Source organism: Benincasa hispida, chromosome 1, assembly GCF_009727055.1.
Source record: "Benincasa hispida cultivar B227 chromosome 1, ASM972705v1, whole genome shotgun sequence".
In the NCBI taxonomy this organism is placed as follows: domain Eukaryota; kingdom Viridiplantae; phylum Streptophyta; class Magnoliopsida; order Cucurbitales; family Cucurbitaceae; genus Benincasa; species Benincasa hispida.
The window spans coordinates 3806381-3822147 of NC_052349.1; the positions used below are offsets into that span (position 1 = coordinate 3806381).

Below are 15767 nucleotides of genomic sequence, written 5' to 3' on the forward strand. Positions count from 1 at the left end.
GAAGATCCTTGATAGATGTATAAAAGAGAGAAGATGAGAAGATGAAGTGCTTTGACCAACATGCAAATTTCCACAATAGATTTAATGAAGTTAGACTTATTTAACACCGAGTTATAAAGTCGGTGGACCAAACTCCTAGACAGACTCACACATACATAAAGTTGGAAAGTTAAATATATATTAACTTAGTTCACAACTTACTTGGCTTGATATTAGTCACAACGGCTTTATTGTTTAGCATAACAAATATTTAGATGAGAATTTGAATATGCTACTTCTTGACTATTGACATATATTCATTTATGTGATCTATTAGAATATGGATATGCTTATACTTAATAATCTCATAGAACTTATTATTTTCATATCTCATAATTAGGAGTGTACATGGGTTGGGTTGGGTTGGGTTGGTTGAGGGTATTTTTTGGACCAATCCGAAATTTCAGGTTAGTTTGATCGGCTACTCAAATGACCCAAATAAAGTTTTCAACCTAACCCAACCCAACCCTTAAAATTCAGGTTGGGTTGGGTTTGGTTGTCGGGTTATATTTTTTTTTTTAATGAAAAATATGTAAATTTATATAGAACACATGATTAGTAATTAATATCTCATAAAATTAAGATTTCAAATACCAAATATCTATGATATTTATTATAAACTTTAAACAAAGACAAATATCATAACAATTTTAAAAAAAAATATTAAAAATTAATAAATTAATAAATACAACGAAATCAAACTTTGAACAAAGAGGAATATATATATATATATATAATTCAGGTTGGATTGGGCCAACCCACAATCCAATCCAACCCAACCCAATAAAAATAGAAAAATTCAATCCCACCTAACCGAACAAAACTAACCCAACCCAATCCTTACATTTTGGGTTGGGTAGTCCGGATTGTTCGGGTTGTTATTTGAACACCCCTACTCATAATTATAACATTTAGAGATGGGAAAAAACTTAGATAGGATGAAAAAAAAAAAGGGGGGGCTAGGAAAACTAAACAATTGTTTTTTTCAAAAGTAAACAAGATATATATTTTTTTTTTTTGAAACTGAAGAAAAAAATGGCACAAGAATTGTTAATGATAGAAGTTTTTAAATGACATAAGTTTGAAAACAGATGCAGCATTGGAATTAAGAAAATTAAGGTCTGGATTGGTAAATATTTGGTTTTCTTTTCAAAATTAAGTCTACTTCTCTAAATTCTTTTATCATAATTTTCATTTTTTAAGTTTGTTGAATTTTCAGTCAAATTTCAAAATCTAAATACAAATTTTTTAAAAACGATATATATATATATATATCTATATATATAAAAGTTTTCAAAGCTTATCTTGATTTTTTTAAAAACATTGATAGAAAATATATAGGACCATTTATATTAATATAGTCGTTTTCAAAATTTATTAGGGAAATAAGGTTGTTTTGAACTTATTAGAGAAATATTGTTGTTTAGGGAGATCGAGGCTAGAAGTCGAGGGTTGAGGATTCGATTAATGTAGATGTCGAACGTTGAGAACCCGACAAATAAAGGAAAACTTGGAAACAATATGTATATTAGGGTTGTCGAATGTTGAAGTTTCGACATACATAAATCGAACATTAATTGAACGTTGAGAACTCGACAAACAAAGAAAAACTTGGAAACAATATATATAAAGGATTGTCGAAAGTTGAAGTTTCGACATACATAAGTTGAAACTTCAACTCTCGACAAGTGAAATCTCACTAATTTTGTGATGAGGATCTCGCTCTAGAAGGAAATCTTGCTAATTTTGTGATGAGTATGTTGCTCTAGAAGGGAATCTCGCTAGAAATGTGGAGTGAATCTCACTGGTAAGGTGAGCATCGCTAGGAAGATAGTTTGTTAAAGAAATGCTTGATCTTGCTCATGAGGATCTCGTTCATGAGGAGGATCTCGCTCATGAGGTTAAATTCACTCAGGACATGCAGTGTGAGGTCCTATCACCATGCTGCCCCTGCTCCGATTCCCCTACGCGATTCCCTGCATGCATTGACCGACTGCATGCATGCTCCCTCTGCCCACCACTGTATTCGATCCCTTGCTCTGTGATTCCTTGCATGCCCCTTGCCATAGCCTTAGTGCCTTTTTCAACTACCCTAAACCCGTGGGTCGAGTGTTCAACACTCGACTACATCCTTTTAAACCCCCCATCCTCTTCATTTTTGCTCACTCACTCCTTCGATTAATTTTTTTCTCCCTCTTCATTTTTGCTTACTCACTCCTTTGATAGCTCATTCTCTTGATTTTGCTAACTCCTCTCCCCTTGATTTGCTTCACTGCCCCTTCATAGCTCAACTGCCCTTACTGCCTTCGAAATCATCTCCTCTCCTCCCATTTTCCATTTCCATTTCTCTTCTGTATTTCGTTTAATACAAATTATTCTCACAACAACTATACTGGTTCGTTACTCTACTAAATTTTTATTTTTTAAGAATAATTATACATTTTATTTTTGTTCTTATTATTTTTTTTTTTATATAGATTCTATTATTTTTTTTAAAATTTTTTGTAGTTGTTGTCAGATACACAATAACAGGAAAAAATGGTGAACGTGAAAAAGAAAACTACTGTCGAATCTGTGAGTTGAACTTATGATATTTGAAAGTTTAGTTTATTCTTATGATATTTGATTTATTTAGTATTAACTTTGATGTTTATAGTGTTAAAATGTTTAGTTTATTGTTATATTCCAAGAAGTTGATATTATATAATTTAATTTACAAAATTATTGTCGATAGTTTAAATAAGTTTTAGTATAGTTCAAAAGTTTTAATATAGTTTGAAAATATTAATTTATTTTCATATGAAAATTATTGTTGTTATGTTTATTGTGATAAGTTGATATTTTCGTATTAACTTTGAAAATATAGTTTGAAATAGTTTGAAAAAATTTAATTTAATTTTTATTTTTTTATTAAATTTGAAAAAATAGTTTAAAAAAGTTTACCTCATTTTAATTTGAAAAGTTTAATTTGTTGTTATTTTTAAAAATAGTTATAAAAAGTCAAATGGTAATATGATTGATGGTATTGATGGAGTTGAGTATGACTAACCATTTAGTGTGAGTTTTACCATAAATGTGAGCAGTGGAATTGTATTTGAAGAATTCATTGAAATGGTTGGGATGTTACTCAGTGTAGATATGGGAGCAAATCAGATAGAAATAATATATAGACATCCTAATCTAGAACCATCAGGATCAATAAGGTTTATGTCATTCCCTATTTCGTATGCACAAGCTATGAACTTGATGTTCTCAATGACAATGCCACTGTCAAATCTAGTGCATTTGTATGTAAATGTAAATAGGATAGGGGTGGATCCTGATACATCATTTAACCAGTTTGAAGATCCAACTCAATGTATCGATCCCGATCCGGAGTCAGTTGCATCGCCATGTGATAATGAAGATATGACAGCTAACAACCTGTACAGAGATTTCAGAACAAAAACGGATGACGAATTTGAAGAGTTGAATTTCGATGGTCGTGAACATGAGATGCTTTCAGATACATTCAATGATTTGGATATGAATGTACTAGATAGCATTCGGGAACATGACCCAATTGTAGCCCCTGTGGATGTTGATAATACTCAATTGTATAAAAGGATGATTTGTCAAGATAAGGAAATGCTACAACACACGGTCAAATGGAGTAAAAATATACTCGATAATATTATTTTATATATATATATTTTATTAATAATTTATTTCAAACATATTTTATAATACTAAGTGGAGTAAAAATCCAAGTACACACGAGAAATAAATAAATGGGCTGCACGATCCAGTAAACATGAAGTACAATCATACGATCGTTATGAAAGTGTGTTTCATGTGAAGACCGGACGTCATAGTCTCAATGCCAAAGGAGAAAACGTTCAAATATTGAGGCTAAACAGGTCCGAACAGTACTGTTCATGTAACAAGTGGCAAGCATTCGACATTCCATGCTCGCATTTTATGGTCGTTTGCTCACATTTTAACATGAACTACAAAGATTTTATTGAGGACTACTATAAATTGTCAACGTATGCTGAATGTTACTCTCATCAATTTCAACCTGTACCGCATGAAGATTACTAGATCATGCACCCTAATATGCCTGTCTTACATCCTGATCCATCGTTGTTGAGAAAACCTAGTAGATCGAAAAGTTCACGTTATCACAACGAGATGGATTGGACAGAATCAGCCACTCGACAACGATGTGGATTTTGTAATCAATTAGGATATAATCGAAGGAAGTGTCCTTTGTTACTAAGACGGGCTCCAGATAGTTAGGGATTGAAAAATAAATATTTTTTTTTATTATATATTCATTTCATTGTATATTCAATTTTTTTATTATAATTTATTGTATATTCAATTTTTTATTATTATAATTTATTTTATATTCAATTTTTTATTATTATAATTTATTGTATATTCAATTTTTTTATTATAATTTATTGTATATTTAATTTTTTTATAATAATTTATTGTATATTCAACTTTTTATTGTAATCAATAAAGTTTTACATTATTCTTTTAATTGAGAAATAAATACTTCTTTTATCATGTTTATTTAATTAAGTGTAGATAGTTTTATTGTATATTCAATTTTTTTTTATTATAAAGTTGTACATTATTCTTTTAATTAAGTTATACATTATTCTTTTAATTAATTTGTACATTATTCTTCTAATTGAGAAATAAATATTTTTTTAATTGAGAAATAAATATTTTTTTCTTTCAGATCATGACTTTAAACCCAGGACCTGTTGATCCTGATGTTTTGTACGACCAGTCTATTCATCGATCGTTTGTTGTATGGCGGGAATATATTACTGGAGAAATATCTTGCAGGCGTCGAGAGGCAGTTCTCCAGCGCATTATCCCTCTCCACCCTCGAATACTACCGCTACTACGCACATCTGAATTTTGTGGGGTTGCCAGATTATGATTTATTCAGTTGAACTGGCATCTGATCACAGTCTTGGTCGAGAGATGGAGGCCCGAGACGCATATATTTCATATGTCTGTTGGAGAGTGCACTATCACTCTACAAGACATAGAAGTGTTGTTGGGGTTACCTGTTGACGGTGAGCCGGTCACCGGAGTGATGTACGATGACTGGTTAGAAGTTTGTCAACTGTACCTTGGTGCGACCCCACCTGCCGACAAGATTAAAGGATTGAGGTTAAGTTTAATATGGTTGGAAACAACAATTTCGTGAGCTCACAGATGATGTAGACGAGGAAACCGTCATAAGATATGCACGAGCATATATACTACAAATGATGGGGTGAATCTGAAAAATAAATCAAGTCATTTTGTTCACTTGATGTTCCTGCCACTGTTAGCAACTCCATGATGCGGAGCGGTATTCGTGGGTGGAGCATGCTGACATGGTTGTATAGACAACTATGCAAAGCAACAAGACCTAAGGTTCGAGAGAATAGCTGGGCCTCTCATACTTTTTGCAACTATGGGCTTGTGAGCGAATTTCAACAATGGCTCCACAGCTACAACATGTTAATGACACTCAGTTAGATGGACGAGCCTACAATTCAGTATGTTGTTTTAATTCAATTTTTTTTATATCATTGATCTAGTTAATTTAAATTCTAAATTATCAATTTAAAATTTAGGTGGAGAGACAAATTTTGTGTGACTAGGACAACCACACATGTAGTTAGCTAGTATAGATACATGTTTGATCTGCTTAAACCTGAACAGGTACATTACACTGAACCTAATTGATTAATTTATACACATTTTTATTGTATTTGTCTTAATATTCTCTAATATAATATTTTGTGTTTCAGGTTATTTAGAGCCGTACAAAATTATTATGCATACTTTGCTAATTTTTGTACGAATGGTCAAAACATATGGCGGACGATGAGTCCTCTCATATGTTTTCACATTGTGATGGCATCTTCCCGACAGGGTGATGAGACAATTCGGTTTTCAAGCAGGATATCCATCGCCTTGTAATACTAAACCCGTACTGCATGATATTGACCTAAGGACTGGAGATTGGTTCGAAAAAGTTTGCATATTTGGTAGTGCGATGGCACTATCGTGCAAGGTTTATTGCAGTGGAGGTTTTCCTTGAACAGTTTGACATAAATGTCACTCCAGAATATATTAATTGGTATAATAATATCACAAGGTACTACGTCACTCTTCCGGGAGTAGCTGTGGTCATCTGGTAAATGAATGAATATTATCTAATTTTTTTAATTTAAATTTATTTAAATATTGTCTAATTGTTTTTATAATTCACAGAGATCGAACAACAGTTGACTCTGTGAGGTTGCGAATGATCCGAACCAGGTTCATGCTATATGTAGTGACAACCAAAGCTATATGGAGGAAATTCATTATATGTACTATAACCTATTTTCCTCCACCAGCCCTAGACGTAAGGGACCTGCTGGAAGAGGATGAGTTTGATGAGGTTGCACATAATGTGAAGAGTTGCCCTTACGATGCAGACGCAAAGTTAAACTGATATATGTTAGTCCGATGATTGATGATTGCCAACATTTAGTTCAGACATTATGACTCAGAGGCTGGTCATTCGTCTTCATACGTGCATGGGCATGGTTGGGGTCGTGGAGAGCATAATGATATTTATATATGAAGCGCCTGCAGAGGTACCTGAGCAACATCAAGAAGAACCCGAGCAACCTCAAGTTCGAAGTCGACGATACACCAGCTCGAAATCGACGATGTCTGCCTTGTGGGACACATTGATTTTTGTAATTATTTTTATATAAATGAGATATTTAATTTACATTTTTTTTAAATTTTTATGAGATATTATTTTTTAATTTATTCTTTTAGAGTTTAAATAAAATAATAAAAGTTTTTAGAAATTGTTTTTATAAAATGGAAAATTAAAAAAAAAAAAGAAAGGAAGAAAGAAGAAGAAGGTGGAATGTGTAATAATTAAAAAGAAAAAAAAAAAAGAAAAGACAAGGTCGAGGGTTCAAAATTCAACCAAGAAAGGAAGAGTTATTAAAATATATATATATATATATATATATATTTACAAATAGTTTGAAAACAACCTTATTTTCCTAAATAGTTTCTAAAAGGACAATATCCTTTTAATTTTCCCAAACATATAACTAGGTAAGAAATTTAGAAGTGAAAGATATGATGTAGACCTATTTCTAAAAACTAAAAATTAAGGTTTCGTTTGGTAACTATTTCGTTTTTTATTTTTTATTTTTGAAAATTAAAACCATTTTCTCTCATTTTCTTACTAAAGTTTACATTTTTCTTAAGTATAAACGTTGAATTCTTAGCCAAATTTTATAAACAAAAATAAGTTTTTTTTTTAGTTTTCAAAATTTGGCTTGGTTTTTAAAAACGTTGGTACAAAATAGAGAACAACGCTCGACTTAGAGGTGGAATGAGTATTTATAGGATTAATTTTCAAAAACTAAAAACTTGTTATTTGAATTTGACTACTAGAAGAAATGGATAGTTTTTAATGATAAGGGACTAATGTAAGTTAGACTCCGTTTGAGATTGTTGTAATTTTTAAAATAATTGTTGGTAACTGTGTTTTTTATATTTACACATTTTCATTTATAACTACATTCTTTGTTAGGCTTGTTGTGTGGGCTCCATAGCTTATTAGCATCATTTTACATTTTTTTTCTTCTCAAAAGGTAATAAAGTTGTATCTCTTAACATGAAATTCTGGATCTACCATATATTTATGCTTGTTTTGGCAATATTATATGATTTGAATATTATATCGATGCATCTAAAATTATATTTATACGAATTTGTGTCTCCCTTACTAAAGTCTTAGATCTTATTAGGATAATTTGTTTAAAATATTAGATTCCGTTAACAAACAAGCAAGATGTAAACATAATAGGATTTTTAAAATGTAAAACTGCACAAAATATCCAAGATAAGTTTTAATTAATCTTCCACTTTAAAATTTTTCATTTTTATTGTTGAACTCTAGAATTAGTTTCAAGAAACATCCTTTAAGTACTTTAAAATTATTCCCTAGAATTATAAGGTAGATATGATATTACCTACAACTACACAAAAAGTTGTTAAATTCAAAATCGTGATCGGTTTGAGGATTCAAATTTTTAATTTCTTTAGTCTGAGATATCTAAACCAATGCTTATATTAGCAACTGTATAGAAGATTAAGATCATTGTTACAATAATTTTATATCAAAATTATATACCTAATCAATTTTTAGTTTTCACGTCAATTTACATGAACGATTTCATGTATATCATATCTTTCAATTTTCATATATTAATTGTTATGCTAATTTTCATTTACTTTTCACTAATATTTTAGAACAAATTTTAAGGTTCAAAAATGAAAAAATAAATTCAAAATCTAGAAAAATAATTATAACCTACTCAAATATTTGGTATGATTTAAGATTTTAAAGATTGTGTAGAAGTTTCAAAGACAATGCATTATTGAAAAGAAAATATCTTCTTATTGGAGTTCTAAAATATCTTGAAACTGGATTGGCCAACTGGCATTTCTTCTTTGTCATTCCAAAGAAGGAAAACCAATTCTGAATCATAGTCCTTTACTTTTTCTCTTACAAATAATAGTCATTTTCATGCTTTAACATGTTTTCATTTACATCTCAATAATTTTGATGCCAATAATGAGTTTATATTTTTTATTTGTCTGACATGGATTTGGAAGTCTTAGATCTGACTCACCCTATAAAAAAAGGGATTTGTATTGTGTCGGTGTGGTACTTTGTCCACCATATTTCAATGCTTAAATTAATACTGAAGATGAGCTAGTATCCAGCTAAGTACATGTGATATGTTGAGTATCTTAAATGAAACGTGAGCTTTCATATTTATATTATTGTTTTTCTTCAACATCGATGTCAAAAGCGTACTACGGGTCCACTATGCCGAAAACTCGGATGGTAATTAGTTGAGATAACCACTCATTAAAAAAAAACCATAAATAGATGAAGTATTTGCTAAAATGACCAACATGATTTTAGGGAAAAAGAATGAAAGTTTTTTTTTTTTTTTTTTTTTTTTTTTTTTTTTTTTTCATTTATTTACTAACCATCGTAACCTAAAAATGATATCTTTTTAAACTATATTTATATATGCATATTCAGAATATTGTTATCTTTGAAATATTCTTTAGCATATCTTTATCTTTAAAATATTTATCTAAATCATAGAAATCAATCTCTTCTATTTTGATTTGTTTTTTCTTTATAATTAAATTGTCTCCATCAACTTATAACCTTTTTTTTCTTCCCACATTCCATCAATTTTTTGTGGTCATATCGAAACTATTCTTCGAAATCCTATCAATTTATCATTCTTCACTCTCCCAATATTTTGAATAATGGATTCCCAGTAAATATCAATGGTATATGACAGTGTTTGAAAAGAGAAATATTATGGGTGGGTAACTACAAAAAAAAATGGTGTAAATTAATGTGCTTATTAAAGTTCAAAACCAAATTGAAACTTTTTTTAGTTTAATTAATATTTATGAGTGGGTATTGAATCTTCAACTTTTTTAAAATATGAAAAGATGTTTTGTCCCTATATTCTTTTTTCATGTTTACTCTCTTTTAAGTTGAAAAACATATAAAAATGTTAATTAGAATTTATCAATTGAGTTAAATCATCTTAATTAGATTTTTTTCTCTTAAAAAATCTAGACATGGAAATTCAAATTCTTAGGAGACATTATACTTATCCACAACAACACTTGCCTGAATGTTAGGCTTTTTCTTTACTTTTGTAACATAAGAAAAAAGACAACAAAAGAGAGTTATCTAAAAGGATGGGTTGAGATTGAGACCGCCAATTACACATCATCATTCGCCCCATCCAAACACTTTTTTATTAATAAAATTGGAAGCAAAATTTAATATTAAATTTATCTTTATAAATATTAGGGGGCGTTTGAGACAATGAGTTAGTTATTATAGTTGGGTTATGATAGTTTGCGTTTTAGGTGTAATTATTTTTGTTTGGGTTATAGTATGTGTTTGAGGTGTAAACTATTTTAATCTAGAAAGGAAAAATAGTAAATACTGTAGCAAATAATAAAAAAATGATGAATGTAAAATAGTAAAAATGGTAGTAAATAGTAAATACGGTAGCAAATGAGAGTTTTAAAATAGTGTTAACTGAAGTTAATTGGAGATTTTGAAATAATTTTTACTAAGCAAGAGATGGTACCCTTATCCCAAACGTCCCTAATTGATCACATATTAATGTCAGAAGATTCTACTCTATTTCTAAAACATATTTACGTAACACACAATAAATAAAAGAAATACGAATTTTTTTTTCATACTCGAAATTTCTCCAAAATTTATTTGAAACCATTTTCTCTTTCAAGGAGAAACATATTGAAACTTTATAAAATTCTTAGAGAGAGAATAAAATTATTCATAATCTATCCGTTCTGACAATTTCATCCGAGATTTTCTCTTTCTGTATTAGGGGATTGACGATAGATTGTTGGGTTATTCTATCGAGTTTCATGAATATCAGTTTTTTTTTAAAATAAAAAATAAAAAACATTGCTTAAAATATTTTTTAAAAAAAGTGGAAACACATTACATTAATTTGTCATTTCTCATTTTGACTTTGACGCCAAAAGCTGTTGAACCAACTAGGTGGGAATCCTTTTAATTTCCATCAAACTATTGCAGCTGCTCCATTATTGGTTTGTGTACTCCAACTTTAAAACACAACCAAATTATAAAAATATAACAAAATAATAAAAACAATTAATTTGATCAACTATTCACGTTGTATTTTTAAGATAACGATTGTTCCTTCACTAAATATATCACTTCAACTACAAAATTCAAAGAAGAATTGAAAGAAGAATTCTCTAGTATTTTTTTTCATAATCTAAAATTGATAACAACGTCAAATATTTATAAATTATTTGTGGTTATTCAAATATTCACGTTTATAGAGTAGTCTTTTGGAAAATTTATATGGATGACCTAAAAATTAGGTCAAAAATGTCAAATGATTCATTTTTTTTTAAAGGAAACCAAAGGACTCTTTGTTGATGTCAAATTCGGGTGAAATTACCAAAATATACTCATGCGTACGCAAAAAAGCATCTCAATCTCTGTCACTCTCATCTCGTTCTTGGTCTCGCTCTCTCTCTCTCGTTCATGATCCATTTGCGAATATCCATGGAATAATGGGTCGTCTTCTTTCCCTTTTGTTTGTCTTGCTCACTCCGGTCTCGCTCTCGCCAATTTTACTCTTCCTTTTCTCACTCACAAAATCACTCCTCTCTCTCGCTCTTACTCTTGTTCACCGAAGTTGGTTGTATTGGAGTTGCTTGTATGACGTCGCCGTATCGAAGAAGAAGAAGATGCGCAGAGGAAAAGAAGAGACACAGCGGAAGAATAAAAGAGAGGGAGAAAGGAAGAGGAAAAAGAAAAAAAAAAAGGGGGAAAACCTCAGCAGCGTGAAGAAGAAAGGAAGAAGAGTGGATCATTTGGCATTTTCTTTCAAAATTTGGATTATTTGCCAATTTTGAATCTTTAAAATATTATTATTATTTTTGCAAACTTTCCTAGTCTTTTGAGCAAAGTTATACTTTCAAAACCTAATTTTTTTGGAGTAACTAGAAAAATGGTTTAAACTTTGCCATACTGTGAAATCCTTGCAGATTTTTGAGGTAGTTACACCATGTGCAGTCACATTGGATATCAGAAAGAGGAAGTTAGAGAATCAAATATGTATTCACAAGAAGAGAAGCATTGCCCAAAGCTTGTGGTGTGGGGCAACCTTAGCCCACCAATTTGTAGGCGGCCGTCAATTCTAGAGAGAGGAATGATAAAAATATTTCGAATTTGTATTTGGTGATTATTAACAACATTTTTAATTTTTAATGTATTAGGTATTAAAAGGCCCACCAATATGACCTTAACTAAACTTCTACTTTAGAATCGATTTTTTTCTTTTAGAAATTGATTAAATAATAATAACGATTTTCCTGATTAAATAAAAAGGTTATTGAATATTTTTACGCTTGGTAAGAAAATGCTAATAGTGTGTTTTTTTCTTTTTTTTCTTCTTTTTTTTTTTTTTTTTTTAAGAAAAACCAGTAATAAACTTAGTGTATGTTTTGAGATCGATTTTGAAATAGTTAAAATCACTTTAATCATATATAAAAAATCATTGCAAAAGCACAAATTTATTCACTCAAAATTGATTTAAGTTGGGTTTGAAATACATTTTCAAATGATTAATTTTAAAAACAAGTCTTTTTTTTTTAAAAAAAAAAAAAGTATTTGACAAACCTCAAAATAGCTTTTGAAGAGTATTTAAATGAATTTTTATGAAAAGTGTTTAAATAAAAATGAGATTCTTGAAAAATATTTTTTTCTCAAGTTAATCCAAACATATCTTTAGTATTCGATTTTACACTATTAAATATAATTTTCATATAATCAAAATTGATTCTAAATTATTAAAGTCATGTTTCGAATTAATTTTGAACCTAACAAAAATGATTATCTTATCAAAATTAGGGGTGTTAAAAAAAACCGATGACCCGAAAAAGTCAACTCATTTAGATTAGGTTAGGTTCAAATAAATAAAAATTTTATGGGTTGGATTGGTTCATGGATTCACATAAAATAACCAAAATCAACCGAACCAACCAAAACTTATTGTGTGTGTATATATATAATTTATGATACAATTATATATACATATATTTATTTAAGTTTTATTTTTTGGATAATTTATTTTTCAATACCTCCTAAAAATAGTTTTTTAACACCTTGGAAAGAAAATTTCATTATATAAATTAAAATTATGTTTAAATATTAATTCAATATATGAAAATAATTAAATCAAAATTTATCATATTAACATCCTACTTCTTTTTAGAACATAAATTTAAATAAATAACCCGATTAACCCAAATCAACCTCACCCAAATATTTCATGATTGATTTTTTAATAAGGGTTATTTGAGTTGAATAAATCAAAATCATTCTGAAATACGCTATTCCAACACGAACAGGTTTTCAATAGACTAAAGTTGGATGAAAGTAAAAGGGCCCAAAATAGAATAAAAATTAAATTACAGGACCAAAATGGCAGATATTTGACGGTTTCCTTTAATTATTCCCTACCTTGGTTCAGAAAACTAAAGTTGGAGACCATATGCACAACTTTGGCTTTTATTTTCTAACTCTATGAATTAGATTTGTTTTCTAGTAATTGTTAGTTTTTACATAGAGTAACGTCTTAAGCAAATTACAAAAGGGAAAGGGGGGAAGAACTAACATCAAAATTATTGTTACCAAAATAGGCCGTTTTTCTATGTACTGATGTTGAGTCAAACATAATTTTCCCTTGATATATATAATTCCATCAGACCTGTTCATTCATTTGCCGGCGCATTCGAGCTCCCCATGACATATTTTGTCTTGAATCCCTGTCCATGCTTCTTCTCTTCAATTCTGAGATCTGAGCTTGCCAACCATTTCTCCATTCCCTTCTCCCTGGAACTTCCTGAATCCAATATCAAATTTGAAGATCAAGTATATGATATTCAAATGGGAAGTCAAAAATTAGCTAGTGTTCTAATGAGATAACATAATTCCCAGGTGGGATTCTCTCAAATGTTTGTTTGACTCAGTGGAGGAAGAAGAATTTATCAGATTTACTAGAACACAAGAACTAAATGAAGACAGAGAGAGAAATTAATGAAAGAGTTGCATGTATAAACAGAAGAGTTATGAAAATTAAAGTTTATGGTAACGGAACTTCATATATGGAGTAAGATATTCAGTAAACAGCAGATTGACCAATCCAATCCCGTCTCTTAATTACAGAACAAATCACTGAATAACGAATGGTAGGTCCTTGTTTAAACAGAAACAGAATCGCTCTCCACCAATCCTATTGAATCCGTATAAGATAGAGTCAGAAGAACAAATAAGGAAAGATAAAAAGAATCAGGACCCAGAATAACGACGTTTCCTTTCCTCGCTCTAAAAATCCAAAATCAAAGAACATTGAGATCAAATCCTTCACTCATTCTAATCTCTCTGGACAAGATCTGAGAAATTAAACACGAAATCACTTCAAAAAAACAAGGTAAACACAAAAGAAACACAGGAGATTTCAAAATCCGCCAACAATCAAACATAATTACGCCTAAAATACCGAGAAAACACAAAGTTAAAATCGGTAGACTGAACTAATACCTCATGGGCGTCGTATCGTCTCCGACCAGAGAATGCGACTTGAAGACCTCCAACCATATCTCTATCATACAGCGCTCTCCTCCTCGGATCCGACAATGTCTCGTACGCCTCCTGAACACGAATGAACCTCTTCGTATACTCCTCCGCACGCCCCGGCGGCGACACGTCCGGATGGTACTTCCGAGCGAGTTGCTTGTACGCGTGCTTGATTTCCTCCAAGGATCCGGACTGAGATATACCGAGCAAATCGTAGAAGGAGCCTTCGGCGACCTCGGAGGAGACGGTTCCTTCGTTGAACGAGGCCTTGGCTCTGATTGAAAGAGGCGGCGAGCGCGTCGAATTGCACGGCGGAGTGCTGGGAAAGAAAACCCGAGATCGGTGGCAGGGAATTGGTCGGCGACCGGTAATGTTAGGGTTCGAAGGGATGTAGAAGCGTGAATCGCTCCCTGAAAAGGTAAAATCAGAGCACTGCATTTCTCTGTTTTTCTCCGTCTATATTCCGTTCTCTGCATCTTCTGCTATTTATACGGGACGTCCAAGGCTGAGTCATCTGTACGGTACTTCGTTTAGGATTAAAATATACTTTATCCTTTTCTATTTTTCCTTTTTATCTTTTTTTTTTTTTTTAAAATTGATTTAAATCTAATTTTGGCCCATAAATTTTGAATCTTATCCTATCAGGACTTTTAAACTTTAAAAAATGTTCATTCTAGTCTCTAAATATTTTAAAAAAATATCTACTTTAGTTCCTATTATTAAAATTCTATTAACTCTTAAACTGAGATGACTTGTAATTTTGGATGATTAAGCTGTGAAATATACACTAAAAAAAATTTGAAGTTTCAATTTTGAAGTAGATGGTAAAGTAAATTTCTAGAGGAGATCTCATAAGTTCTTTGTGCATTGGTAGTTGATCTTTACCTTACTCGATCTATGTTATATGTAATTTCATCCTTAAAAGTTAATAGAAATTAATAGTAAGAACCAAAATAAACCTTTTTTAAAATTTAAGAACCAAAATAGAACAAGATTCATAATTAGAGATCAAAACGAGATTTAAACCATTTTAATTTTATCCTTATATTTCTATTTTTCTTTTTATTTTTTAAATAAAAACATCTGTTTATTTATTATAATAAAACACCAAATTACAAGTTTAATTCTATTTCGTTTATAGAAATGCTTAGGTGGATTGGGTAGCACCTATTTTATGCAACATAAGAAATTATTCCATTATAATTTATCATTTGATAAATTCTTTTTATTTCGTTTTTTTTTTTAAAATATTGCGTGAGAGATAAAAGTGAGATGTATATCCTGTGATGCATTCAAGCATTACTCCTTTGTATATATCTATTATATTATAACATAGAGTTGTATTAGAGAATATATCGATTAAAAGCTTGTAGAATAACATTTGATGTTTGGTTTTCTATTTTTGAAAATTGTAGTAAACTACTCAAACCTATTGATTTCTTTGTCTTGT

The 15767-nt window shown here is 30.4% G+C and overlaps 1 protein-coding gene across 1 annotated transcript; it reads right to left on the bottom strand.

Annotated features, from left to right (window-relative positions):
- Positions 1-13124: 13124 nt before the first annotated feature.
- LOC120082042 (chaperone protein dnaJ 20, chloroplastic-like) lies at positions 13125-14787 on the bottom strand. Its single transcript, XM_039037294.1, has 2 exons — positions 14282-14787; positions 13125-13583 (listed from the first exon to the last, which is right to left on the bottom strand). Exons 1-2 carry the CDS (start codon positions 14753-14755, stop codon positions 13443-13445), a joined length of 615 nt encoding a protein of 204 aa, XP_038893222.1. The 5' UTR covers positions 14756-14787; the 3' UTR covers positions 13125-13442.
- Positions 14788-15767: the final 980 nt, after the last annotated feature.

What these genes read in the sequence shown, in the direction of transcription:
- LOC120082042 (XM_039037294.1), bottom strand. Translation starts at nt 14,755, where the DNA reads ATGCAGTGCTCTGATTTTACCTTTTCAGGGAGCGATTCACGCTTCTAC. An exon ending in GACGATACGACGCCCATGAG is followed by an intron (nt 13,584 to 14,281) that starts GTATTAGTTCAG and finishes TATTGGATTCAG; the next exon opens with GAAGTTCCAGGGAGAAGGGA.